The sequence below is a fragment of the Melozone crissalis genome, unplaced genomic scaffold (assembly GCF_028551555.1).
Source record: "Melozone crissalis strain CALT ecotype California unplaced genomic scaffold, PUWL_Pcris_2 ptg000061l_1, whole genome shotgun sequence".
NCBI classification, from domain to species: Eukaryota; Metazoa; Chordata; class Aves; order Passeriformes; family Passerellidae; genus Melozone; species Melozone crissalis.
This window is the reverse complement of record NW_026535839.1, coordinates 10,680,123-10,707,906: the sequence shown is the minus strand read 5'-3', so window position 1 is coordinate 10,707,906 and position 27,784 is coordinate 10,680,123. Positions and strand designations below refer to the sequence as shown.

General features: G+C 42.1%; 1 protein-coding gene across 3 annotated transcripts; it reads left to right on the top strand.

Moving 5' to 3' along the window:
* Positions 1 to 217: 217 nt before the first annotated feature.
* On the top strand, positions 218 to 27,246 carry P4HA2 (prolyl 4-hydroxylase subunit alpha 2). 3 transcript variants are annotated; one of them, XM_054288099.1, is made up of 17 exons: positions 218 to 264; positions 1,487 to 1,597; positions 7,369 to 7,461; positions 9,177 to 9,273; positions 10,458 to 10,609; positions 12,061 to 12,198; positions 13,007 to 13,246; positions 14,889 to 15,100; positions 15,869 to 16,045; positions 19,481 to 19,551; positions 19,784 to 19,883; positions 20,809 to 20,862; positions 23,219 to 23,278; positions 23,347 to 23,412; positions 25,521 to 25,589; positions 25,994 to 26,090; positions 26,828 to 27,246. In XM_054288099.1, the coding sequence occupies exons 3-17, from the start codon at positions 7,380 to 7,382 to the stop codon at positions 26,896 to 26,898; spliced, it is 1,686 nt and encodes a 561-aa protein (XP_054144074.1). In that variant the 5' UTR covers positions 218 to 264; positions 1,487 to 1,597; positions 7,369 to 7,379; the 3' UTR covers positions 26,899 to 27,246. The 3 variants fall into 3 exon arrangements, with proteins under 3 accessions (XP_054144074.1, XP_054144071.1, XP_054144072.1); XM_054288096.1 differs by lacking the exon at positions 23,219 to 23,278; XM_054288097.1 differs by lacking the exon at positions 23,347 to 23,412.
* Positions 27,247 to 27,784: the final 538 nt, after the last annotated feature.

The following is a 27,784-nucleotide window of genomic DNA, read 5'->3' as shown; positions in this document are numbered from 1 at the left end:
GCCCGTCCAGAGCCAGGCGGGCTGCTCCAGGGATGGAGCGGGGGCTACAGCGGTGTTTGGGTTCCCTCTGGATCCGCTCTGCGCCCCGGAACAGCCGCTGCGAGACCCCGGCACAGCCCGGGGCGGCGGCGCCGCTACTCGCGGCATTACGGCGGGGGGCGGGGCTTCGGGCGGGGGGCGGGGCGAGGGGGCGGGGCCGGCGGGAGGTGGGGCTGGAAGGGCCGGGGCGCTTCTAGAACGGGCGGCGGGAGCGGCGGCTGCATGGTGAGTGGGGCTGGGGCGAGCGGGGCAGGGCTGAGGGCACCGGTACGGCCGGAGTCCGCGCTGAGGCGAGCGGGGCAGGGCTGAGAGCACCGGTACGGCTGGAGCCCGCGCTGAGGGTGGGGGCGCAGGTACGTCCGGAGCCCGCGCTGAGGACACAGGTACGGGTGGAGCCCGCGCTGGGGCGAGCGGGGCAGGGCTGAGGGCACAGGTACGGCCGGAGCCCCTGTTGAGGTCACAGGTACGGTCGGAGCCCGCGCTGGGGCGAGCGGGGCAGCGCTGAGGGCACCGGTACGGTCGGAGCCCGCAGCACGCTGTGCCCGCTGCCGCAGCTCCCCGGGACTCGCGGGGGTCCCGCTGCCGGAGCCCTGAGCTCGGTCCGATCGCGTTGCAGGCTGCTCAGCCCTGGCGAGCGCGGTTCGATCCTCTCCGGGGTCCTGGCTCCGCTGCTGGGGCCGGCGGTCCCCGCGGGCCGGGCTCGGGGGGATGGCGGTATCACAAAACATCCCGCGTCTCTGTAAGCGCGTTAGAGCTGTCATCGCTGAAACAATCGCAGTGCAAGAGCTTGTTGCCCTTCTCCGCGCTGTTTGGGTTTGATAGGACAGGCATTCCCGGGTAAATCACTGCCAGCTGACTTTGCCAGCTGCGTTAACTGGCTGTGCGTGTTCCCTGCCTGCCACAGGCTCACGCAGAGCAAGCCAGGGCTTGAGCTTCGTAGAGGTGTTCAAACCCTACTTGTTCTGCTCACGTCTCATTTTATATTACTCTGAGCTTTGTTTACCAAAAAAAAGCCGGTCCCTGGACAGTTGTGCAGCTGAGCTGGGGACAAGCCAGGAGAGCACAGGCAGCTGTGTGTGACCTGTGCGATGCAGCGACCGAAGCCTCGCTGGAAGAGGCTGAGCAAAGGCAGGGGAGAGCAGCTGGTGTGAAAACTGAAGGCACTACTTAAGTGTTACCACAGCTCAGCTGGGGCACAGCAGCTTGGCAGGTCATAGGATAGCAAAACATGCCTTTGACTAGACAGGAGTAATTTTATTTCAGGAAGCAAAGAATGTCCTTGTAACCTGGAAGCCAGGAGGAGAGAGGATATGTAAATAAAGGCTATTTTTGGGACTGTCTGACTTTGTGATGTTTGGTGTTTCCAGCCAATAATCATCCCTTTTCCTCAGTATTAAAGTAGTGTTCCCCAGCAGACCTTTTTGTAACAAAACCTCTTGTGCTTTAGCTATATAGGTGCCCTGTGAGGGTGGAGTGGAGCTGGAAGGCTGCTGTGGCCATCTTTACCAGGGTAATATTTCATCTTTCTGGCATTAAGGACTTGGAAATAATCCCACAGGTATGTTGTGAATATATATAGCAATCAATAACTGCCATTCATATTTCACAAGTAGAACGTTATTCTGCATTGGTAAATTGGCACTGCTATGACACTAACAGACAAAAATGTGGCCTCCTGCTAATGCCATAATTTCTTGGGATTCATTTTTTAATATGACTAATCATACTTTGGGAAGCAGTGCAGGAATTACACACTTCAAAGAAAGTAACAGCAGAGGGAGCTGGGTTTACCAGTAGGCATAAGAAATTTTTCACTGGAGGTTTAAGTCAGGAATCCAATCTGTTTATAATTTCCATGCTGTGTGCATTGGCAAACTTCCAAAGAAGCAAGCTGTAAACATAGATATTTTTCCTATGACTAGTTCTGATTTTTGTGCATGGTTTTCTATATGTCAGAGATGTGAGAACATGGAGTGTGGAAGCAGGCATGTTCTAGGGGGATGTTAGAACAGAATCAACCTCTGAGATAATGCCTGATTTTAATTAAATTGAATTGAAAGAAACAGTTCACTGACAGCAGACCTTTTAATATGAAAATAACTCCTCTTATATCTGAACAGGAAGATACTTTTAATGCTTTATATGGCAAATAAGTTATTCCAAGTTATGTTAAGTATGATTGTATACTAAAGTTATGGCCTTTGCACAGTAAAATGCAGTCTAGATATTAATGCTAAAAAAATAAGCTGTAGTGGAAAAAGCCCAGGGTCTTTTTGTCTCACCAACACTGTGGGATTTGACTCCAGGCTGCTTTATAAAGGCAGAGCTTGCAAAGTAAGATTCAAGAGGATTTGCTGTGCCTTAGACTTGCATCAGTTTTGTTCTCTACTGGAGTGTGGAAGAAATGTTTTGTTATGGCTTTAAAAAATTACTGGGAACTAATCAGGATGATTATGGCTTCTAAGGTGGTTATAATTTATTTTATGTTAAAAGAAATGCCAGCAGTTTTGCAGGACTGTGTTGTGTCCTTGTTAATGCTTGCAAATAAACAGCTTTTCCTCATTTTCTTTTGGCTTGCCTTGAGAAGCACAAGGCAATCACATTGGTGTTTTGCTAGGTAATTATAATTGGTTTTAGATGCATATTAAAATGCTTTGTAAAGAAGGGCAGTGATGTTGGCATAGGCTGCTTCAAGCAGTAAAACAAGTGTGCTCTGGAAAAAGGGGCTGGGTTGAACACTGGTGCATCTGAGTTCTTGTGGATAATGAATTGCAGCTTTGAATTACTTGGTTCAAAGTCTTCAGCCAATGGTGTAGGTTTTCCTTCCTTAGTATTTAATAACTTTTAAAATGTTTTATAGCTGCTATCATGTGCAGGGCGAATCTGCAAGACTTGAAATACTGCTACAGGTGAATGGTTTTATGGCTGCCTTTCTTGATATTGAGAGAGGCTCCTCCTTGGCATCATCTTGAGAACCTGTTTGTAATTAAGCCTATATTTTGGCTCTTAACAAATAAGCAGCCTTGCAGGTTTGGTTTGTATCATTTTCCACTTGGATATCATTAACCTTATTTACAGCCATCAGTACTGATAGCAGCTTAATGCCTACTGTTGAAGCTCCATTGTTTGTGGAGGGGAAAGGGATGAAGCCATCTGCAGCCCCAGTTCAGTGTGTCTGAAAGCACCCCTTGGGGTGTCTCCAGGCAAGAGGATGGGTGGAAAATGGTGGCATTTGGAGGAGCCCCAGACATTTCTGTCTCATCCAACAGTCCAACCTCAAATTGCTGTTTCAGTATGGACCAAAAATTTCAGAGCCTCAACTTTGTGGGCACGTGTGGTACTTTCTGGGGTCCCTTGTGAAGGGAGGAATGATGAATCTGATTCAGTGTTCTTAGAAGGCTAATTTATTATTTTATGATGTTATATTAAAGAATACTATACAAAAACTGTACTAAAGACTAGAGAAGGGATACAGAGAGAAGGCTACAAAGATAATAATGAAAACTTGGGCCTCTCTCCAGAGCCCTGACACAGCTGGTGGTGATTGGTCATTAAGTAAAAACAATTCACATTAAAGAAATGAAACATGCACCTGTTGGTAAACAGTGTCCAAACCACATTCCAAAGCAGCAAACCACAGGAGAAGCAAATGAGATAATATTGTTTTCCTTTTTCTCTGAGGCTTTTCAGCTTCCCAGGAGAAAAATCCTGGGCAAGGGGATTTTTCCAGAAAATATGATGGTGACATGCACCAAGAGCTCATCAGTGGCCTGGGGTGATCTTGAATTGGGATTTGCTTGTTGGATTTCACCATGGTACTTAAATGGAAGGAGCTGCTTTGAGAGTGGTTTCCCAGGTGTCTTTAACAGCACAGACAAGCACAGAAGAGGAGACAGGCTGTAACCCTTCCTTGTGTCAGCAACTTGCATGCTGTATTCCAGTAGCTCAGAAAAATGATATCTGAATCAGATGTTGACAGTATCTGGTTATGTTACTTTGTCTCCCAAGCTTTATCCCTCTGCAGCACGTTCTGGGTCTGTAAGCAGAGAGCAGTACTCTGCATTAATGGCTTAGAAGAAACCATTGCTCTGTGTGCTCTGAAAAAATCTCCCCCAGCTAGTGTTTGGAAGAACAGGTGACTTTGCTTGGAGCAGTTTGGAGCAGTTAGATTGCACCCCATTCCCCACCTCCCCTAAAGAAGCCCCATGGCAGGGGGAGTGCTGTCACCTTTACCTGAGGAGTGGAAGGGCACTGTTTGTTTTCTGCTGTTAATGTGATCAAAAAGTGTTCACATGAGTACAAGTAACACTCTGGTCTAATTTACCACAATAAAGGGTATGACTTGTGTTCTTTATGTTGTACAGTCTGGTCTTGTGTTGGTTCCACTTAATTTAGTTTCCCTGCCTGAGAAGTCTGTGCAAATTTGGAGCTGGATGAAGGACTTGCTTTTTTGTCCCTGTTTTTAGTTAGGCTGTCAGGCAAGTGGAGTTCTCTTGTACTTTGGTGCATAAGGGAGACCATAGCATATCAGTGTGATCAGAAGCTGAGTCCTGAAGGCACTGGATGTAATAGGTATTTGTTTCCTCTTCTGACCTGGAAAAAGTGCTCCCTTTTGGCCTATGCTCCCTGTGACTGCATATGGAATTCAGAGTGAATGAGAAACTGAGAACCATGGTAGATATGCAAGCAATTCCCCTTTAATAGGTCAAGTCTATTTTTATATCTTGTTGCTTATGAGGTTTTCAGAAAGCTTATTTAATAAAAAATTCAGTCTAACCTGTGGAGAAAATTTCCATCCTTGTGTGTTTTGTCTAGGACTTTTTTCCCTCTGCCAGTGTTCCCTGGGCCTGACAGCGCTCTTTCCATAGGAGTGGTGATTCACTGAGGTCTTGTACTGTAAAGAAGTAAGAAAACCCAAAACCCTCAAAAGAAAAGCCAGAAATGTAGGCAGTGTTTGTTATACAAATGCTTGTTTGGCATTTCTGTTTGAATAAAACACACTGCTTTACAAACATTTGGCTCCTTTATTGAGGCATGAGCTGCTCATGCCCCTTCTGCCCTCTTGCCCTCATTTCAGCTGAGTGGGGTGGGCACATGTACGTGTTGCTGTGCACACACGCTCCTGCCAGCCAGGACTGTGGTTATTCAGCCTCCTGTAATTCATTATTTGTTCTGGTTTTCCCAGTAACAGCTGTCAAAAGAATGTACAAACAATCTGCCAACCCTGCAGCCAGGTGTCCTGCTTGTTTGAGCAAGAGCTGCTTTCTCTTTTTACTGAGCTCTCTGTTTATTGACTCAAGTAAAGCTGAGTAGGATGGTAAAGCTGTTGCAGATCTGCTATAAAGACAAGCTGGTAGCTGTAGTACTTCTTGGCAGATTTCCTCAGCCATGAGAGAACATGGTGAGGAGGTGCAGGAAAGTGTAGAGTTGTTTTAACTGGAATATTCACTTGTAATTGTTCTCCCAGGCTTTATGTTGTGCATCCAAAAAACCACTCCATTAAGTGATGGCAGACTGTTCAGATGGACAGATGAGGCTCAATATATCCAAATTAATGTACTTCCCAAGTGCACTTGACTTGCTGTGCTTTCTGCTACATCACTTACTGTGGCTTGTAATGTTGGCAGACCTCTGCATGGCACTGTTCACTCAGCTTTATTCATTTCTCAGATTACCCATGTACTAGTTCTTAACTAACTTCAACAAGCAGTTGGGGAATATGTGGTTTGCAGGAGGGTGAGAAACAAAAGAGGGAAAGGAGACTTTTTATGATACTGTGAGACATTTTCCTGCTTACTCATGCTTGCAAACTGTTGTGGTGAATGATTCTGATTCTTTGTGTAGTCTTGTAAAGCAATCAAAAGAATAATTTAAAAATAATCATCTTGCCTTGTGATAATACACAACAGAGGACAGAGCTATTCCTGATGTTTTTAGTGGTGGTGGTGTCACTGAGGATGTGTTTGGTCTTTGTTTCTGTGGCACTGGTGAGCCCAGCTGAGGGTGAGAGTTTCAGTTGTGCTGTGGGCTTGAAAGAAAGAAATATTCGTTTTTCATCTTTTGTCTTGTGGGTGTTTCATCTTTTGGAGGCAGATGTGTGGAGCCCAAGGGAACAAGTTAGAGTTATCACAGAATTACCTTGGGTCCTTCCTATTTGCTGCATTGCTTGAAATTTCAGGACACTCCATGTATTTTTTTTCATTTTTCCCTTCCATTCCCCTTTCTCAGGTTGATTCCATTTTGTCCCCAATAGTTGCATTTTTACTGTATTTCAAGTTACTGGGTTGCATGTGGTAATTTTGAGCCACCAGTTTCCCCAGTTGCATTGAGCAGGAAAAAGCAATAACTGAGCTGAGGTGGGGAGTTGTCACCTCCCTTGTGACACTGCAGGGCTGTGCCAGGAGCTCCAGTGTGAGCAGCGGTGCTCCTACATGAGGCTGCCACTGGGGGCTGTTCCTGCTTGCTGGGCAGGCAGCTCTGGGGTGAGCTGTGGATGATCCCAGTGCAGTGCTGCTCACAGAGCCCCTGGGGAAGGCGTTTGGTCATCAGGGCTCCCAGGGGCTCTTCTGTGTGCCCCTTGCTTCCCTTGCTTCCCTTGACCCATCTGCTCACACTGGCTCTCCTCCCATACCCCTCAGGCTGTGCTCTTGGAAGTGGAACAATCTGCTTTCAACATCCCTCTCTGGGGCTGGGTTTCTGAACTGGCACAGCCTTTGAAATACAGGAGTTATAAGGGCTGTGCCCAGAGGCCAGTATGCTGAGATAATGCATCTTGAATAAGCAGAACTGGAAATTTCACTTCTAACTTTTCCAGCCATTGCTGCCACTTCTACACTACAAAATGTTCTATTTCTCTATTTGGCTTTCTCAATATTTGTGTTTCTAGACAGTTTTTAAATAACTGAGTTTTATAGAATGCTATAAACCCATTTAATTTAGACTTTTATTATTATTGGAATATAATTTTTGGGTCTCATATTTTCCAGCTCTAGTTATGTCTGACATGGAAGGTGCTAAACTGCTCTTGCAAAAGAGCTTTTTCTCACTCTCAGTGGACAATATGTGTATATAGTTTCCCTTTTCTCTTGTGGGTTTTCCAGTGTCTCCCATGTAAATCCCAAAGAGTATGCAGGATAGCATTTGATACTGTTAAGTAACAGCTCCTATGGTTGAAGAAGAGTTTTTTCAAGCTTTACTAATTAAAATTCAGAGTGTCTAAATAATTTGCATGAGGTTAAAATGACTGAAGATAAAGGTTAATGCTTTAGCTTGTTTCTCACAAATAAGTTAATTATTTTTATTCCTCCTTTTCCTTTTAATTTTTTACAGGTATCTGGAAGATGAAGCCCTGGCTGCAGTTGATGTTCTTCCCTTGTGTTTTCCTGGTCTGGCATGCAGAGGCAGAGTTCTTCACCTCCATAGGTGTGGGAAGAACCAGTGCATGATGTTGTGATGCGGTTTTTGTGATTGCTAGAACTGCTGAAGTTATCATCTGAAGCATATGGTTTTCTAAATGTGGCCCTGGCCAACACTGTCTCTATTAGGAAACGCTGCTCTTCTGCAACCTCAGTGCAATTTGTTTGCAGTTGGCTGACTTGGAACACTGACCAGCATGATCCAAGTTTCTCTGGGGCCTCTGTCAGTAAAATAGGATGGGCTCTGTGTTCTATTCGGATTTGTGCATCTGTTGTCATTTTCAACAGAGCATACCACCTTATGCTAGAAAGCTTAGTCTCCTGAATTTGAGTTATGAAAATAGTTTAAGTGGTAAATCTCCTGAATTTGAGTTATGAAAATAGTTTAAGTGGTAAATGTGTGAAGTTTCTTTTTCCCCAGCAGCCAAAATGTCCAGTCTTCTCAAAAAGCTGAAGTTAGGTGTCAGAAGGAAAAATCAGTAACTCCCTTACATGGTGTATTTTGCTAGGCCTGACTAAATCCTAAAGAATTTGCATTGTAATAAATCTGTAAAATAATTTGATTTTTATGACAATTTAGTTCCTGTGTTCTAATAGGATCCAATCATGTATGATTGTGGTAGAGCTTCAAATGAGCACAAACTGAGTTTTCTGCTGTTAATTGCTGTAACATTTTCCTGTTGAGCAGTTTGGGGACTTGCCCTCCATAAGGGCATTAGAGGCTGATTAACTGCCACTGGCTGTTCTCCAGAATGTTCTTTGAGTCAGTGGAGCTGGTTCTGAATGGCAAAGCTCAGAGCTCCTGGTGGGTTTTGTGCACCACTGTGTGGAACTGCTCAGCCAGTCGTGCTGCCAAGCTCCTCACGTGCCCTGGCTCAGCAGTGTTTAACTACATGAGTATTATTTGCTTCTGATTTTCTAAGTTAAGTAGCATTTTATACAAAGCTTCTACAAAGGATTACCTTCTCTTTACACTTACCTATTTCTGAACCTTTGCTGACTCTGAAAACAGCACATCCTGCTGCCTTCTATCTGCTTAATCATGCCTTATTGATAATTACTTTGGAATGCTGGAGCTGGGGTTGCATTTATGAATCTAATAATGTTCTTTCAGTTTGGGCTTTGAAAAGCCAAGTTTGTCATAGCAATTAGGACTGATATGTTAGCAATTTCCACTAATGCTAATCAGGAGAGTGTGTGTGAGTCTATGAACATTAGCCTGAAATTCCTCTCTGTGTAATGTTAGGCTGTTTCCATGGTTACCCATATTGTAAAGCTGTAACTTTCAATTATGTTAGTGGTTACACTAGCAATTTGTTAGTGTGACCTAATCTGTGTCCATATGTAGAACAGATGCTTTGGCAACCATTTGCATCTTTTGTTGCTTTGTCTCCATAGCTGTACGAGTGTCAAACCTTTCTTTTAATTTTCCTGCTTGCACTTGTAGTACTAAAAGTAATTCAGAGGCAGAGGAAGGGTCAGAGCAAAGCTGCATGAACTGTTGAAGCTGGGACTTTAAAAGCCCCTCGAAGCACTTGAATGCCAGACCTGTGTGTCTGATAGCTTTTGTGGGGTACAGGCATTGAAGTGCACATCCTTCATTTGTCTGTTGTTTGTGGTTGATGGTTTTAATAGCCCTGGAGCATTTAAGGTTTCTTTTCTGTGCACTTGGGAATTGTTACTTTTTTAGGACTGATGAATATTTGCTCCTACTCTTTTTAGGTCAAATGACAGACCTGATTTATGCAGAGAAGGACTTGGTACAGTCTTTACAGGAATATATCCGAGCAGAAGAGAAAAAGCTCTCTCAGATTAAAAGGTAGGGGAGATTTGTGTAATGAAGGGTGACAAAATGGCTCATTTGTGTTCAGTCACACCCCACCTTTGTCACCACTCTCTGATGCTAAATCTTGTTGGTATTTCCTCAGTAGATAATTGCAGGGAGAGGATAGGTACTAACTTGGTTTAATTTATTCCCATTAACCTACAAGGGTCCCTGCTTAAGATATCATTTAGAATTTGCTTCTTTAGCAATGGTGATCTGGTGGGATCTCCCCACCTTGCCCTGTCCTTGTACCACCACAGGACTCCTGCAGAGAGGACACATCAGAGTCATGTCAGTCTTGTCATGAGAGCTGAATGCCTCTGTGTGCCAGTGCTCTGTGCTGCCTGCTGTTTCATGCCATCAGCCCTGCTTACAGGAGCCAGGTGTGCCAGTGGCATTTACCAAATCTCTGGGTTCCTCTCTGTGTTGGCTTTGCCCTCAGGGACAGTTTTGCCCCGTTCTCTTCAAGTGCCAGCCTGGCTGCAGCACATCTCCAATGTTGTCCTGATTGCTTGGATCACTTGACAGGCTCTTGCTGACAGCTGATACTTTGTGTCACATAGGAAGATTGTTAATTCTGCTCTAGCCAAAAGCAATATATGCTAGGGTGTGACAGGAGGATGGGCTGCGTGAGGTCCAGGTTCAGAAGAGCCAAGTGCCTCTAGGAGGAGTTGTGCTTTCCAAAAAACTTCTCAGCAGGAGGCTGTATGTGTCAACTGACCTTCCTGTGGGAGTGTAGGATGAGAATAGAGCTGTGGAATGGTAGGAGTTCTGGTCTCATAGGCACAAAATGTTCTTTTCCTGAAAAGCTGCCCTTCAGAGGCAAAGCAATATCCTTTTCAAGTATTGGTTAAGAGAATATCTGTTCAATCTATGGATAAACTGGTATTTTTAAGGCTTGTTACAACTGAGATGCATGTCTGCTGAAGTCAGGTTTAAAATACTAAGCAGGGAAATACTTTCCCTTTGAAAGAGACTGTTGTAATTAAAAAACCTCCACTTTATCGTTGTGAACTTGAAAGACTGAAAGCCAGTTTTGACAGTAAAAGCAGCAATAATTTGATCTAGATGTGTAATTTGAATGATTTAGGAAGGAAGATGTGCATTCATAAATGCCTGAGAACAATTTATGAATGCACATCTTTCTTCTTAAATCTTGTGCACACTTCTCATTCCAGCTGGGCTGAAAAGATGGATGTACTGACCAGCAAATCGGCCTCTGATCCAGAAGGGTACCTGGCACACCCTGTGAATGCATACAAGCTCGTCAAGCGTCTGAATACTGACTGGCTGGAGTTGGAAAACCTGGTTCTTCAGGACACAACAAATGGTGAGGAGTTACAGGGGACTGCTGTTGGGAGGCAGCCTTGTGTTCTGGAAAACCACAAGCTTGGCTGTGGTTTAAATATTATTGCCAAGTTTGTTTAAAAAGCAGCTAAGGACTTGACTTGTGTGTACTGATTACCCGAGTGAGTGAGACTTGCAACTGAACACGTCTTAGTCAAGACTCAAAGTGTTTTATTTGGGGAAAAAGGGAGACTGGGATGTGCTAAAGCTGTGCTGGTAACTGATGAGTGTTATTGTTCTCTTGTATATAAACTGCTTTATTTGCTTTTCCAGTCTGTTGCTTCTCTTGATGATCACTGTTTTTTGACAGTGTTGATCAGAGAATAAGATTAAGAATCAAAATGAGTCCCATATTGAACTGGTGGAGAAAATTTATCAGCCCCAGCGTTAGAGCTGGCAGATGCTGTAGTCTGTCAAAATCAGGATAATATATGATTGCTATCTGTCTAAACCTGTCCTTCTAAATCAAATGCTTCCAGTACTAATCCTTGGGTTTGCATCATTTTTTTCAAGTGTCTGCCTGAATTTGCTTGCATACCTTTTTTAAGTGGAGGTTTATTTTTACTGGACTCTTGGATAGTGAGAAAGAGGTGGTTGTGTTTTTCAGGCAGAACACCACATGGTTTCCCCTTCTACTCTGCATATGCTAAAGTTTAGGTACTTGAAAGTTTTTTCCAGACAAGGCTTTTATTGCCTTTTGGAATAGTTACCCTAAATGGAAATAAAATACTCAAGTCTATTGAATATGTCTGTCCCTAATTTTTTCTAAATGCTTCTTTTTCCAGTTTGGCTTTCTGAATGATTAGAAATGGTTGGGCTGTTTTCCTTCAGTTGATGGCTTCCTCTTCTGCCAACCAACCTGCTGTGTAACCCTGACATATTTACTTAGTGCCTGTAGCAATTTTATTGCTGAGTATCACTTGGTTTACTTGTCAGGTTTAATTCTCTGAGTAAGGCCCTATGCTAGTGAGGGGATCCTGGATCAGGGTCTCTGTCCCTGGAACTGAGACTTGAAAAGCTCTTATGACTTTGGAGTTTGGAAATACTGAGTTGGAGATCATTGACTAGTACTACAACCTGAAATCAGTTTTCTCTATGGGTATTGCAGGAGATTTGATGAAAGCTGTTTTCATGTCAGAAAGAGACATTAGAGGACAGTGAAGATCATTAGATTCACATTGTGCATCAGTAATTTTGTTGCACAAGAAAACTGAGTTTAGATATTTATTACTTATTTTTTACTCATGAGCTGTATTTCTTGAAAAGGGACAGAAAACAATATGTTTATAACTTTTGAGCCTAATAAGAGGCTTTAAATCTGGGTTATTTGAAACTTAATTCTCAAGCCAGAGCAGATGTTTCCTCTTCTGTGTCAATCTTGTGCTGATATTTATTCAAGCTCTGGAAGTAACATCTTGCCCTTTTACTGCAAAGGCTTTATTGCAAATCTTACAATCCAGCGTCAGTTTTTTCCAACTGAAGAAGACGAGACCGGAGCGGCGAAGGCTCTGATGCGCCTGCAGGACACCTACAAACTGGATCCTGAAACCCTCTCTCGAGGGAACTTGCCAGGTAAGTGCACCAAGGGCTCCTCAGCTTTAACAGGAAGGAAATGGTAACATCCTCAAACTCTCTGCAAAAGTCCTTTATAAAATGAGGATTACCTGATTTTGCCACAGATGTTTCAGAAAATTTCAAGAAATGCTGGGATGTTTGATTATTTAGCAGAGTCCTGATTGTTTGCTGCTGCTGAGAATAGGTTATGATGGCTACCTACATGGTGTTTACTAACTTCATTGGTGTGTGGGTAAATGAGCTGACACAATATTTTTATTTGTTGTAAGTATTACTAGCAATTAATAATTAACTAAATTTTAAGTCTTACATGTGCATCTTCTGAGCTGGAGCAACTGGAAATCAGTGCAGCCAACTCAACTGGACACCCAGTTTGTTTAAATCAACATCAGCTTGCTTATGCACAAATACAGATTTACAGTAAAGAGAAACAAGCTGGCTGTGCAGGTAGTCAGGCTTCTCTGATCATCTAACAGTGTTCATCTGTAGATTAGGTGAAATCTGTTACAATCTTAGTCTGCTCTTCCTTTGTCTACAGCAGAAAACGCAGTAGCTTACCACTGTAACTTCTGTTAACTTCTCTTTGTTTCCAAAGGAATGAGTTAGAATAAAATCAAGGTAGTTTACTCTTTAATTCTGATGGTGATCATTTTAGTACTGAACCTAAAATATTGTCAAAGCATTGTTTCTTAGAAACATTTTTGGATGATAAAAGTGTGTATTTACAGATACTTCTCATTGTATCCCACGTATTTAAGGCAAAGGTGCTTGTGTGGATTGCTGAAAGCTGTATTTTTGTTTTTAGGAACAAAATATAGATCCTCCCTGACGGTTGGTGACTGCTTTGGCATGGGGAAGACAGCCTACAACGATGGAGACTATTACCACACTGTGCTCTGGATGGAGCAGGCTTTAAAACAGCATGATGAGGGGGAGGATACAACAGTCAGCAAAGTAGAGATCCTAGATTATCTCAGCTATGCTGTTTTCCAGTTTGGGGACTTGCACAGAGCCATGGAGCTCACCAGGCGCCTGATATCCCTTGGTAAGAGCAAAGACCACGTTACTTTAGCTGCTTTAGCAGAGCTGAGAACAGTTGTGGCCCATCCACATTGGTGAGGTGGTTGGAAAGGATATCCTGACAGATCACTTTAATAAATGTGGGTCCTGGAAAAAAGTCTGTTTATACATGAAGTATCTTTAACAAGCTGTCTTATGGTCCATGCTGTTGTTACCCAAGGCCCTGGTGTGTCTGGCTGCACTCACTGCCTGTGTGCTTTGCTGGACTGTACTGAGATGGATAAAGCCTTGCTTGTCTCAGGTAGAGATCAAGGCTACCACAGATGTAGGCAGTGCTGCACCTTCTGTAAAATCCTACTGACTTTACATATGCCTCTTTATTTTCAGAGCAGGTACTCATGGATACTGGAATACTTTGCCTGAGATCTTACAGTATTTATTTCTGAGTATTCAGAACAAACTGAGTTTCTTAAAACCTCCTTTTATTTCTGAACTGTTTTTAGCTTTCCTTTGAGTAAGCAAATGAGCTTCCTATCCAGCTTTGCCTACTTCCTGCAGTGGAAAGGTCTGTCCTCTTCATTTAGAGTTAACATTACCTGTGTTAGGTATTAGATGGGGTTTTTAATGAGCTGTGGTTGTTAGTTTAGATATTAGCAGCATCCTGAGAGTGGGTGAAGCCTTCCTATTGAAAAATATTTATTAGTCTAATTTCTGCAGAACTAGAATTCTTGAATTAAAATTTACAAGAATATGAATATGCATTGAATCTAGCTCTAGGGGTTTAGTCCTGATAGCAGAATGCAAATCCTTATCAGCAGCAAACAGTGGAACACAGTTGGCAGTCCCTTCTGAAAGCAGCAGCTTCCTCTGCTCTGGGCTCAACTTCCCTATGTGGCCACTTTTACCCTGTGCTCTAATGAGTGGTGACTGGAGTGAGCTTTTGGGTTGGTTCCATGAGATAAACACAGCAAAGTTGGGAAGTCCTGAAAGGAAAGAATCTGTTGTAGGTAGTAGCATCCAGAAACACAGATGAACAAGGAATTGTTCCTTCTTAGTTATCTGGGATAAAGGTCTATTGATGAGGATAATTAATTCTTACCAACATCATTAATAAATCACTAGTATGTCCAAAGATGCTCCCTCCCATGTAACCCTGTTAGAGCTGCAGATGGGTGCTGTAGGTGGGTTCAGAGCTTCCCAACCTGAGAGAAGTGTTTGGGACTGAAGACTGTGGCTGGACTCCACCACAGTACTTGGCTGAAGTCTGTTTGTGCAGTGTGGGTGAGCAGCATGGAAAGGAGGGGTGCAGCAAGTGGGCTGCCTTGGTCTCTGCTCATCAGCTCTGGTGATTGCTCATCTTGGGTAGAACTGGCCAGAAAAATTGAGAGAAAAGAAGGAATGTGAAGAACAAAAACTTGTATTCTTTTTCTTGGAATACAAGTTTTATGATGGGTTCTTCCAGAAAGAGTTCTTTTATATCCTTAATGCAGCTCTCCTTTGCAAAGACAGGAGCTTCCCAGGATTTTCAGTGCAGACTGAAGCCAATGCCTTTGTTTGCCTGATAATGCTTTAGGAAGGGAAGAATTGTTGCTGTCTTGATACAGGGCTTTGTTTGTCCTAACAGCTTGCAAAAATCACCATTTCTGTCTGGTTTTCTCCCAATGAAGACAGCACTCATGAGAGAGCAGGCAGTAACCTGCGGTACTTCGAGAAGCTGCTGGAGAAGGAAAGAGAGGAGAAGGAGAAAGAAAATTCAATAAACAAGACTGTGACAAGCACAGAAGCTGTGGTGCAAAGTGGAGCCTATGAGAGGCCTCTGGACTACTTGCCCGAGCGTGATATCTACGAGGCCCTGTGCCGAGGTGAAGGGGTGAAAATGGTAAGGGACAAGAATTTCCTGACTATGCTGCCTTTGCATAAGGGTGGTCAAGCTTGGTGGAACATGTTGCTTTTTCCTTCTGTGAAGCTCTTCTTTAAAGAAAAATTCAAGTTTGTTTCTGTCCAGGCGGAGATTTGTATCTTATATCTTGGCTTCTCAATCTTCTGCTCTTACACACAAACAACTCTTAGCTGTACCTCTGAAGGGTTGTTGAAAATTGATTCTCCTCAGTCTACTCAGTTTTTTCAGAATCAGCTTTACAGATACAAAAGGAGGCTTTTTCTCCTGAGAGCTGATTATGCTTTTTCACATTGAGGGAATCACATTATTCCTTCCCTCTTGCATCTTAGGCTTGTTCTTCTGGAGTGACTGTTTTGGCCAAGTGATTTCCAGTACCTCTCAACAAATATCACTTCAATTCTTAGTCCAGGGAAAAGAACCAATTTATTTCATCTGTATTGTCTTAATTATGAAGACCAGACTTTTTTTTTTTTTACAGCTCACTGCTTGCATAGTTCTTAATCTGCAATTTATTGTGGTTTAATTCCCTTAAAGGCTAGTGTTTCAGATGCTTCTCAGTGGTATTTGGAGCAGGATATCTTGTTTTTAATTGCAGTGAATTGCAGAATTGTTCTTGTTTGCCTCTTGTATCTTCTGGTCACCTGATGGCTTTTACAGTGTGTGTGGAATGAAGCTCATCTTCTTGTCTTGCCTGTTTGAAGTTCAAGTGTTTGAGCAAACAGTGCTTTGTTTGGCATTTTGTTTCAGACACCTCGAAGACAAAAAAGGCTGTTTTGTAGGTACCATGATGGAAACAGAAACCCTCATCTGCTGATAGCTCCCTTTAAAGAAGAAGATGAATGGGACAGTCCTCACATTGTGAGATACTATGATGTCATGTCTGATGAAGAAATTGAGAAGATTAAACAACTAGCTAAGCCAAGGGTAAGTTTCCTTTTTCCATCTCACTAATAACTGCCAATTCCATGCTTCAGTCTCTATTAGCAAGGACTAAGCTAAGGATTTGAAAGATCTGGTTTCATACTACAGATGGTACACTGCAGCTGTGAGCCTAAAGGGAAAGATTTTGAATCTGCCTGGTGATGTAGGACCATAAAGCCCAGGCTCCCAAAGGTACTTATGCATTGTTGTACTTAATTATGCAAAGTTCTCACTAAATGGCTTAGAAAGCTTTAAGAAATTAGAGACTAGACTTGAAAAGATAAATGGCTGACTTAAAATGATGGGAGTAGGTGTGCAATATGTCTTGAATCTGCCTTTTGAACTGGAGCCAAACATAAATGATATTTAAAACCCCCAAATCTCAAGAGAAGTGGAAAGATAAAAATGTAAGTTGTGCTAGAATAATACCTAGAGGTTTGGGTTTGTTGTGGTTTTTTTTTGTTTGTTTGTGTATCCTGGAATCCACTGCTTCTATTCTAAACCATAGATACTTCTTGCTACTCATGATATGAGTTCTGGTGACAGCTACCTCATGCAAAGCTAGTAATTATCTGTTTTTTCTGGAGGTGGGATTTTCTGTCACCTTTCTGGCAAAAAGTAGTATGGCAGTGTGATAGTAGTAGATGCCCCCATAGATTTTCTGTCAGGTCTGAGCAGAATGTGAAACAACAAATCTTTGCTTATAGAGGAGTGGTTCATTTTAGCACTCTTCAGGCTACCACTATGAAATATGGTACAAAAATTCTAGTGAAGACTTAGCTTTCTGTATTTCTAAATGTAAGCATAAATAGTTAGAAACAGATTGAGAAACTGGTGCTTCCCCAGATGATTAATAATTTGGGATGTTTGTGAAGCTGGTCTTCTATGACTATCAGCCAGCTAGGGAAATGTTGGCTGAACACTCCTGTCTCAGTGAGGAATCTCACCTCCTTAAATGGAGAATTTTTCCTATTACATCATAGTAGAAAACTTCAAGAGCTTCAGATAAAATGGAAGTATTCACATAGAGCATATCACTTAATCTATTTTATCAAATAAAAGCACTGTCTAAAGACTGCTGTTTTTTATTCAGAGTTTTATGGGAAGTCTTAATGCTTGGTCTCTGAATTTTGCATATATTACTAATGTTAGAGGAATTTTTCATGTAGTCTGTGTAGTGTAGAACTGCAGTCAGTCCCTAGAAGAGTAGGTAAATATTATAGCCTTAAGATTCAGATGAAAATTGTCAATTTTAAAAAAGCAGCCATTTCTTTATGAGTTGTTTTTTCTAAACCTCAGCTGCTGGAGTAACTTTAAATTCTGCACTACTACTGAAAGAATGGAAAATTCAAGTCCTGTGGTGAGATGGTCCTTAATAAATACAGCTTAATTTTAGCCTGGAAATTTTAGTTGGGAATCATGGAAGCTTTCAGACAGAACTGTGAAGTGTTATTTTATTTTAGGCTCAGAAAGGTGACCACTTTGTTTATTCTAAAATGCATTTGCAAGACAATTTTACTTTTGAGTCCAAGCACTTAAGCATTATCTGCAGTTTACACTTGCCAATACTTTTTGTAGAGAAAGAACATCTGTATGTGATTGGGAGTAGCTGCAGTTGAGTTGCTTTTTATGCTTGTTTTGCAAAATGCAATCACTGTTATTCCACTTCCAAAATGTAGATCCAGCTTTTCAGGCAATCCATCAGAACTGGCTGGGGAGCGTCAAGAAAATTCTTAGCTCTGTTGATGTGGATAGCATTGAGGCAGGTCCATCATAGTATGAGAAACATATTCCCAAAATTCTTAATGTTACCTGCAAGCCAGGAATGTCTGAACGTGCAAGAACATGGCATGAAGTGGGGAGGCATAAATATCTGAGCTCATGCTACAGAGTTTCAGCAGTGCAGAATTTCAGAAGGAAATAGCAACAGAGATTGCTAAACTAAACAGACTCTGAAACAGTCAGTGAAGCTTCTGACCAATGAAGGGTGTTATGATGATTTTTGAAAGCAAATGCCTCTTACAAGGCTGATTTCTCCACCCTGAGAGAGGAAGCCTCACATTTATCAGTTGGTTGTACCAACTGAGATGTAGACTGTGTGCCTTAAATGAAGAAACCTTCCTGTCAGAGCAGATAGGAAATAATATCAAAGCAGTCAGGCTTATTTGAGTTCTGATTTATTTATATCATATGCTAGGTGCAGAAATCAAGCAAGCATGTACAAGCTTGAAAATGGCAGCAGAATGAAAAGTCTGGGAAGCAAAATATATATCCTCAAAGCTATGCTTCACTGTACCAGTGAAGACCAACATTCAGTCAGTCTGGCTCTTCTGTTATGATTTACACAGGCAAAATCTGGAACAAAATAACAGTGAGTCAGAATTACAGCAACAGCTGTGCCAAGAACTCTTGTATAGGGACAAGACAGCTGACAAGGAGTGTAAAGCTGGCTGGAGACTTATTTGAGGAAAAATGAAGGAAATAATGACTGCATTCCCTGAAGAAGAGGCAAATAAAAAGGCCTTCTATGACCTATAATTAAGTGGAAGGAAAGAGGTATGATTTAGAGTGTGTGTGGTTAGCAGGAGTTAAATTTAAATGTGGTCTCTGAGTTTACAGTCAAAGAAAAGAGTATCCCAGTTCTTGTTCTCAGCTGCAAGAATGAAACCCAAGTGAGCTGGTGTACTGTTAGCAGTCATCTGTCACTCTGACACCACAGCAAACTATCAGTTTTGCCAAGTTCCATTTTTTTTCCCTACATATCTAGTCATATGGCCTACATGTGATGATACTCACAGTTTAAAATGTCTAGGTGTGCTGTGCTTTTGCAGAGTTACCTTCATCAGAGCTGGATGTTCCAGGCATCTCTCAGCTGGAAAATTTGAGCATGGAAATGTTGAGAGTTGTCTTTGGGAGTTTTCTACTACTGGGGATTTGCTTGTCCCATAGTTTGTAACTCATTCTGTAAAAGTTTTCACTTATTATTTTACATCTGAGAATGAGGTTGGAGTTTTAATCAATATGAGGAGCAGGCTGAATAAATTCATGGACTATCCAATGATTTTCTCTTTGCTAGGAACTTGGACTTCATATGTTGTTAACTTTTGTTGTTGTTCCCTCTTGCTAATATTGACTCCAGCTGTTTAAAAAAAGTGCCTTCAAAACCTGTTAAGCAAGCAACTCATGGATTTAATCAATATCATGGCTTGTGCAGTCCCTCAGACTCTTTTTCCAGGGTCAAATACAGGTGATGGATTGTACTTGTGATTCTGCATGTGTTGTTTTGGCATGAAATCAGATCATATTCCAGGTTGAAGCTCTTTTATCCAGTGAGTTACCGAAGTTGGACAAATCAGGTGTTGCTTTTGGTAAGATGTGAGAAATTTTCTCTCCTGTAGCTGATGTATTTCTTCCCCCTTGGGATTTTTTTTGGCACAGCTGGCACGAGCCACAGTACGTGATCCCAAAACTGGTGTCCTTACAGTGGCCAGCTACAGGGTATCCAAGAGGTAAGCAGAGGGAAGGGCTGAGCTTTAAGGGTTTTGTGTTTAACAGCTGTTGTTTGCTACCTCCTGTGTCTGAAAACGTGAACTGCTTTGCATGTAACCAGAGCTTCCCCAACAAATGCATGGAAAATGGCTCTTTTAGCCATCTGACAGAGGGCAGGAGAACCCTTCTGCCTTGGGAAATGGGATGTGGTGATTGGTATTGTAAAATCATGTGTTGCTGTCCTTCCCTTAGCTCGTGGTTGGAGGAGGATGATGATCCTGTTGTGGCCAAGGTGAACCAGCGAATGCAGCAGATCACAGGGTTAACAGTGAAAACAGCTGAGCTCTTGCAGGTTGGTGCACTGGCTTCACCCTGGTTAAGGTGGAATGCTGCAGACAGATGTTTTGTGTGTGCCAGGCAGAGAAGGGTGGAGAGACCAAAGCAATATAAGAAAACTTTATGCAGAAATCTGATATTTATCAGTTTGTTCTGAGGGAAGTGCCTGCAGTTTATTTTTCAAGTCTGCAAAAGCTTATTTTCTGCCCTAGTTCAATGTTTCTAAGACCCAAGTATTTTTTGCTATAGTCTGACATGAATTCTGATCTTTGGATGGTTGTTGGGAAGAAGAGTGCCAGTAGTACAGCACTGCCAGAATAGCTGTATGTTAGTCTGTTCACTGTTTCTCTTCCTCCATGCTCCTTCAATTCTGTTTCAGAGCTTGATAGAAATACTCTTGATTACAGGCTCTCCATAGAAACCAGGTAATTGTGTAGTGAATGGGAAACACATTAAGTGCAGCCTCAGAGTAACTAAAGCATGTTATGTGATTATAAAGTAAGGGAAGAGGTGCTTTTAAGTTAATTTTCTGTGAAACTGGAGAGGCATTAGTATGTAGCAGATCATACATGAGTGGCACAGAGTCCAGTTCTGTCCCCTAGGCCGAGCTCCCAGGGAGTTGCACACTTTGATCTGCCTTTCCTTCAGAGGAAGGAAGAAAAAAATGTGGTGGAACTATTGGTTCTGAATGTTAAACAAGCTGTTGTAGTGATAAGTACAAACCCTCAAGCTACAAAAGGGAAAAAGCACTCAAGTTGTTTCTCATCTGTGTACCTCAGTTCCGGCAATCTAAAAATAAATCCAGTGCACTATAGATAATCATCTTGCCACAAAGTGCTGGTTCTCAGAGCCTGCTTTGGATTTCTGAGAGCAAGTGCTGTTCTGCAGCACTCACTTGCAGTTCAATACATATTTATGTGCTTCCTTCTTCCATGCTGTAGGTTGCCAACTATGGAATGGGAGGGCAGTACGAGCCACACTTTGATTTTTCCAGGGTAAGATCACACTTGCATTATTTCTTAATGGGGTGGGGAGGAGGGAGCAGTTTGGTCTGAGAGAAGTTTTGGAGGTGTTTTCTTTTAAAGCATTTAATATGTAGCCCTGTTGCATGGATGGATTATGAATTTTGAAAAGCCTTTGCACTGCTTTCTCTGATGCTGCAAGTTCAAGAGAATTATGAACAAACTTCCCTGCTTACTTTGGGACCATGATTCCTTACACAATACAGAGACTCTAAAAGAGTCATGCAGCACTTGAATGTGCTCTTTGCATTGTTTTATTTGTAAACTGAGGTCTGCAAGCCCTGGGTTGTGAGTCTGCCTTGTTCCATTAGGCTTCTGAGTTCATTGATGTTGTCTAAACCCTGCTTTGCTGGGTGCCTTAAAGCATTTTGCAGGAGCTGACTGAGGAGGAGATATCCTTCCACCTTCCTCCTGAAAAGTAGACATTATGGAAATCCTTGTGGGTTGTCCAGCCCTTCTGGCAGACCCCTGAGAGTGGCTGCAGCACTGGGATCTGAAAAGAGTTCCCTGGGTTGGTTTTGAGGGCAGTGCTCCAGCCCAGGTTGCATGAACAGGTGCTAGTGCTGGGTCTTCATGAGGCACTAGAGGGCTCTGCCTGGCAAAGAACAGCTCTGGCTTGCTGTGGGAGAAAAGAAGAGCAGATTCTTGATAATGACCCTCAACAAGTTCATGGCTGTGCTGACCATACTGAGGAGCTGTGGTGACTGTTAACTTCAAATATAAAATCCATGTGATGCCTTGGTTTCCGTGGTATTTCAGTGGGATCTGGCATAATGCAAGTTGTCCCAGTGGTTTTACCTGGTAGGAGGGATTGCTGCAGCCAGAGTATACAACCCAATAATTGAGTGCAGAATTAAAGCCTCCCAACTTAGCACTGTTTAAAAAATAAAAAAATTCCAAGTTTTAACTCTATGGAAGTTTGTATTCATTAGCTTTGGCCCATTCTGAGAATTTTCCTCTAAACTTCAAGTCTGCTTAGTTTCCTGAGTTGAGCAAGTGTTCTTAAATTCTCTTCAAATCCTTTGAACTCAAGGACCTCAGGCATCATATTGGCCACTGTGGACTTTACTTTTGGATTAGGAGCTGGAGCAGAGCTCCACTTGGAACATAACCTTGGCTGCATTTGTCAGCTGAGGCAAGGCACTTGCAGAGGTTGCCTCAGTTCTGGTCTGGGTCCTGCAGGCTCTCTGTGGATCACAGACTGAGTATAAATAGAGGTGCTGCTGTGTCTCCCCAGCTTCTGATCAGCCTTGAAGCTTTTTATTCCCTTGCAGTTCTCAAATAGAGGCACTTCAGTAGCTGCCTATTACAACTTGGAGATTTTATTGGTTTTTCAAGTTAGATTTTTGCTGTTGAAGTTCAGAAATTCATAGTTGGACCTGGGTTTCACAGCAGTGGCAGTAACCAGGGAATTTTCTGTATCTGTGTTCTTATGTTGGCTTTTTTGGATTGGATTTGCATATGCAAGTTTGGGGGTTTTGTGAGCACATTTCAGGAAAGACCACTTGTTCATTAAAACATGCTTCAAGCAGATTGAGCTACAACATCTTAGACATGGTCACTGTCGTTTTCCCTGCTGTTTCTTTTTCAATAATGATTTATTGTTTTCTTTAAATGTTGAACATTACTGCTTTTGTGTGTAAAAATGCAGTTTGATATCTCCTGACTGGAATGACTTCCTGACTATTAGCAATGTAAATAAATTTCTAATTTCATTTTTTTGAAGGAAAGATGCTGGTATTCTAGATGTTCTTTCTGCTTCTACACTGGCACCAGTGCGATCTCAACTTCACCAAATGAAACTCAATGTCTTTTACAGACTAAAGACAATTTGATCTTTTTGATGTGGTCTTTAGTCCTAGACAGGCAACCACCTGAAACTACTCTATAGTTTTGTCTGCTGTCAAAACATGCATTTGCTCTTCTCATGACAGTATTTCTTTGAGTTGTTACATTTACAAGACTGTTATCTAAAGCCCACTGAAGATTAATTTTTTTGTATTCGTGTCAGTTGTTGACTTTGGATCAGTGCCCAGAACAATAATGGCCTGTTGTTGACCTTACTGGGATAACATCTGTGCCACAGGCCCTGAAATCAGTGCTTCCATTCTCCCTCCAGAACTGTTCAGTGCAACTTCTCCTTGTCACATCCCAGTGCTCTGTGCATGCAGCTGTGCACCCTGGCTGCAACTTGTGATGGCTGTAACATTGCCCTGTATTACTTGTCCCCTTTCTGTTCCAACTCTTTAAATTGGGCTTGAGGATCTCTCCAGAGCTGCACATGGGTAGCTCTGTTGGGAACCTGGGTTAAAGTTGTTGTCTGTTGCAGCGACCCTTTGACAGCACACTCAAATCGGAAGGAAATAGGCTAGCGACGTTTCTTAACTATGTAAGTACCTCTGTGTGTCTGCTGTCTGGGAGCTGGAAATTTGCAGTTATTCTCATTTAATTTTATAGAAAGATGAGCCAGATGCTTTCAAGCGGTTAGGGACTGGAAACCGTGTGGCCACTTTTTTAAACTATGTAAGTATGATGATCCTTTATGCATTGAGTGTAACTTCAGCAGCATCTTTTTACAGCTTGTGCAGTTGGTTATTTGTAGAGATTTCCTGGCATCTGGCAGTAGGGATTTCATTATTCATGCAGCATCAGGTGCTGTCTCATATGAATTGATAGAATTTTGGTGGTATTTAATGTCAGAGCAGAAAATTTGAATACAGGACCCATCTTCTCCTTTCGGTCACTCTGCTATGGAATCTTTTACCTAAGTGGATTCCGTGGGGGAAAGGAGATTTTGGCTTAATTCTGAGAGGGAAATACGTGGGGCACTCGTGTGCTTTTGGAGAACTTGACTAGCAGCCACTTAATGCAAGACAGTCATTTTTTTCCACCACTGTTTGACAGCACGTGATGTTGTGGTCTGTGATCCTCTTCCTCAGCTGTGTGGCAAAGCCAGAGTTGCTCAGTTGCTCAGCACAGGTGCTGCTTCAACAAACAAAGGCAGGCAGAGCTGATAAACTTGGTGCAACTAGGTTTCAGTGCAGATTTGAAAGATTCATTAGTTGCATGCATTAAGCAGCCCACAGACCATGTACACTGGAATCCTAAGCAGCTGCCACTGGGAGTAGTGGCCTTGTTTTCACAGTAGTCTTCTGACACTATTTTATCTATCAACCTGTACCCACTATATCTTTAGGATCACTGCATGTTCTGTGTTTAAGATTTTAGTGATATAGTTTAAATATTTTTATCACAGAATTTTAAATTTGTTGGCTGACATCACATTTTGAGAGTGAAAGGCAGCTCAAAACAGATTCAGAAACACTTCCAACTTGGTATAGTGGGGAGGGATATAATCTTCAAAACAAGAATTGGAGTAAGATGGGTAACTGAAATATTCTGCTGCAAAGAAATTTTAAATTGAGTCAATATTTTGTTTGCTTCTTGGAATTTTGGATGAGCTTTGATTTAGAGGGAACAATACACACCTCTGCCAGTTGTACATGGTCAAAGGCACTTTGCCCTTGTTTGTCCAATACAGAACTCATAACACATCATACATGTACCACCAGCCTTACTAAAAAGAGTAGTTGTGTGGCTAAGACATGTATTAACTTGCAAGGCTGCATGCACACCCTTTCTAGCTGGAAGAGGCAAAAACCTGTGCACCTGTGGTATCTGATGCCCTTTTATTGGACCAAGCAGGAGGACACCAGAGTGGTAACAACATTTCCTATAAACAGAAATCAAAGTTACAATAGGGATTGTGGGGATTTGGGGAGTGTATTAATAGTAGTTTTTAAATTTGGTGGGAGTTGGATCTGACTAATTTGTTTCTTTTAATTAGAATCTGACCCAAAGCTTACTGATTTCAGTGGAAAGACATTCTATTTTTAATGGGATCATTTCTAGAAACTTTGGGGTTTGAGTCAAGTCTAGAATTTACAATAAATCCTTTGTTACTGAGGAATACAATAGGGTTAAATTCATTCCAGTGTAGAAGTGTAAAACATAAAAGATACATGGTTTTGTTTAGAATCTCATAGTTGTAGCTTTTGAAGCTTGAGCTGCCTAAAGCACTTGAAATTGCATAAGACTGTTGGTGAACACCACAGAAACAGTGCAGAAAGAGGTTTTTCTAATAGTTTGTGTAGTTTTTGAAGTGGTTGACCAAGATGCATAAACTAAATTATGAAAATGAGTTCCAAAGGCATGGTTTCAATTTACAAGGAAATATGTGGTTTAACAGACACTTGTTTTCCTAATTGGATCATAAAGTAGAATGAAATTCTTGAAACCAGCTTACTCTGAAGTCCTCTCTGTTGTTCTAGAGTATTAGCTTATTAACATTGCAGGTACACAACTTCTAGTGGCTACTTGAAGTAGAGGATACATAATCTGGGAAATACAGAACAGATGGACATAAGCTGCACAAAAGCCTTCAGCTGCAATAAAATGCTTCAACAGCAGGTACTGCTTCTTCTGCAGCTTCTGCTGGTTGAAGTGCACCCTCCTCATCAGTGCTGCTTGTAGAGGTGCAAGTGGAAATGTCAGGCCTTGGGACATTTATAGCTTGTGGGACTGTATAAAAAGCCTTGTAAATGTACAGTTTGTGGACTTTGTTTTCTCAGATGAGTGATGTAGAAGCTGGAGGAGCTACAGTTTTCCCAGATTTTGGGGCAGCAATATGGCCCAAGAAGGTAAAGTCTGTTGATGTGTTTGGGTTTATTCCTTCTCTCTCCACTTCCTGGCTCTCCCTCAGCACAGTCTGTGTCAGTCAGCTGATGTGACAAGTGCAGTTCATTGCAGCTGCAGTGATCTTGCAGACCAAAGGACATCTCCCTTTGTTGGCTATGTGTGAAATGAACAGTTTCTCTGTACAGCTGTTTTTAACAAAGTAAACTTGTGTTCAGTAGAATTCCTCTGTCCTCTGAACATGGCTGTACTAAAACAGGACTAAGAGTTTTTCATGTGCTGTTGATGGTGACCTGTTAAAGTTCTTCCAGCTGCCTGCAGCTGAATCCATGGGCATCCTCCTCCCCTTACTTTAACCTGGTTATGTTGACTAGGTTCTGACTAATCCAGATCTGATCTCACTTTTCAGGGAACAGCAGTGTTTTGGTACAATCTCTTCAGAAGTGGTGAGGGGGATTATAGAACAAGACATGCAGCTTGTCCAGTACTAGTAGGGTGTAAATGGGGTAAGTAATTCCTATTTGGAAACAAATCCTGAAGGAAGGCTCATATACATAAAGCTGGGGATATACTGACCTCTTATGAAAGCATTTATTAACCTGGCTAGCCCTTCAACTACTGGAGTCATTTGGCCATAGTGAAATTTCCTGCCATTGATCTCATGAATTATTCAGCAGCTGCATTGTACAGCTACAGCTTTTCTAGAGAGTTTTTGTGTCAATGGCAGCACAAAGTGTAAGACTGTCACTGGGTTTGTGTCATGTATCAGCAGCAGAATGACTTGAATTGTCACTTGGCTAGAATCAGGTCTATTCCTACAAAGATCTGCCCATAATTTGAGCTGCTAAAGGATGAGAGCTCCTTGTAAGGTAAATGGGAGTGTCTGGACATCAGGAATTTCTACTTCCTGCTGAAAGCTTATCAAGCTTTGTGTCATCTCTTCCCATACCTGTATCCCCTAGCCTCCAAGGTATGTCCCTGGAGTGCCAGAGATGCTGACTGTCCCAGAATACACAAGCCCCAGAATACACTGCTCTCTTAGTGTTGGCTCCAGAATTTTGCATTGGGGAAGATCATTTCTTCTCCAGCCTTTTGCATCTTTCTGTGTTTTCCCTTGGGTGAGTAGAGAAGTATAAGCATGGATCCCCAAACTGAAAGATTTACCTAAAGTATCCATCTAGGGTGTGATGATATCCACACTGGATACATGGTGATAACTAATTCCAGTTCCCTGTTTCCACAGTTTCAAACAAATGGTTTCATGAAAGAGGAAATGAATTCTTAAGACCTTGTGGGAGAACAGAGGTTGACTGAACTCCAGCCTGCTGCAGACCTTTGTTTCTGTCTCCTTTTCTACTGTTGTTGGTTCCAGTTCATTTCTAAGAAATGATCCATCTTTTTCTCCAAGAGTCCTGGCACTTTACTACAAAAGAACAATAAAATATGTAACACCTGTGAAAGAAAGTAAATGGCATTGTACACATTCATGTCTTTTGGTTGCAGTTATTTCCACATTTTCCCTGCCTTCCTCCCTACAGTCTCCCTCTGTAGTAGTGGTGCAAACAGTGCTGTGATCAATTCTGTTTATTTGGGTGCTTGGTCTTGTGCCTTTTGTACCTCAGATTTAGATGTTAAATATTTCTTTGAACCAAAGTTTTTTTTTTTAAAAAAAAAGTTTTGTGTACATGTTGATTTTATTGTATTTCTATGGATCACAAGTTTTAAAGCAAAAATAAATATTCTTTCCATAAAGTGATTCTCTATTTGGAGTCCTTGATTGGTGCATCAGTATTTGGATTTAAGGAACACTGGGCTTTTACTTTTTCCTCTGCAGGCCTGTTGCCTTGTTGCCCTTTTCCTGTAGAAAATACATCATGATTTTCATCAGTGTTCTGTCTCAACACATATGGAAATCAGTAGGATGTCTTGCAAGCAAATCTTAATCTACTTCTGTAGACTGGAGGAGGGTTTTGTCATGCCCTTCAGGGAGGCTGGGAATAATCATTCCCTGTGATTCTCCTTTGCCCTTTTGCTCTGTTAACATGTGAGTATTGGCCCCTTGCCAACACACGGAGGACTGGAATGAGTTCCCATTTCTGAATTATTTACAAAGAAATTAGAGTTAATTGCTGACAAAAAAGCAAAAGTTACAGAGGAACAAGGCAATGTTTTAGAAATGTGGGTGCTTGGTGTTAGTATC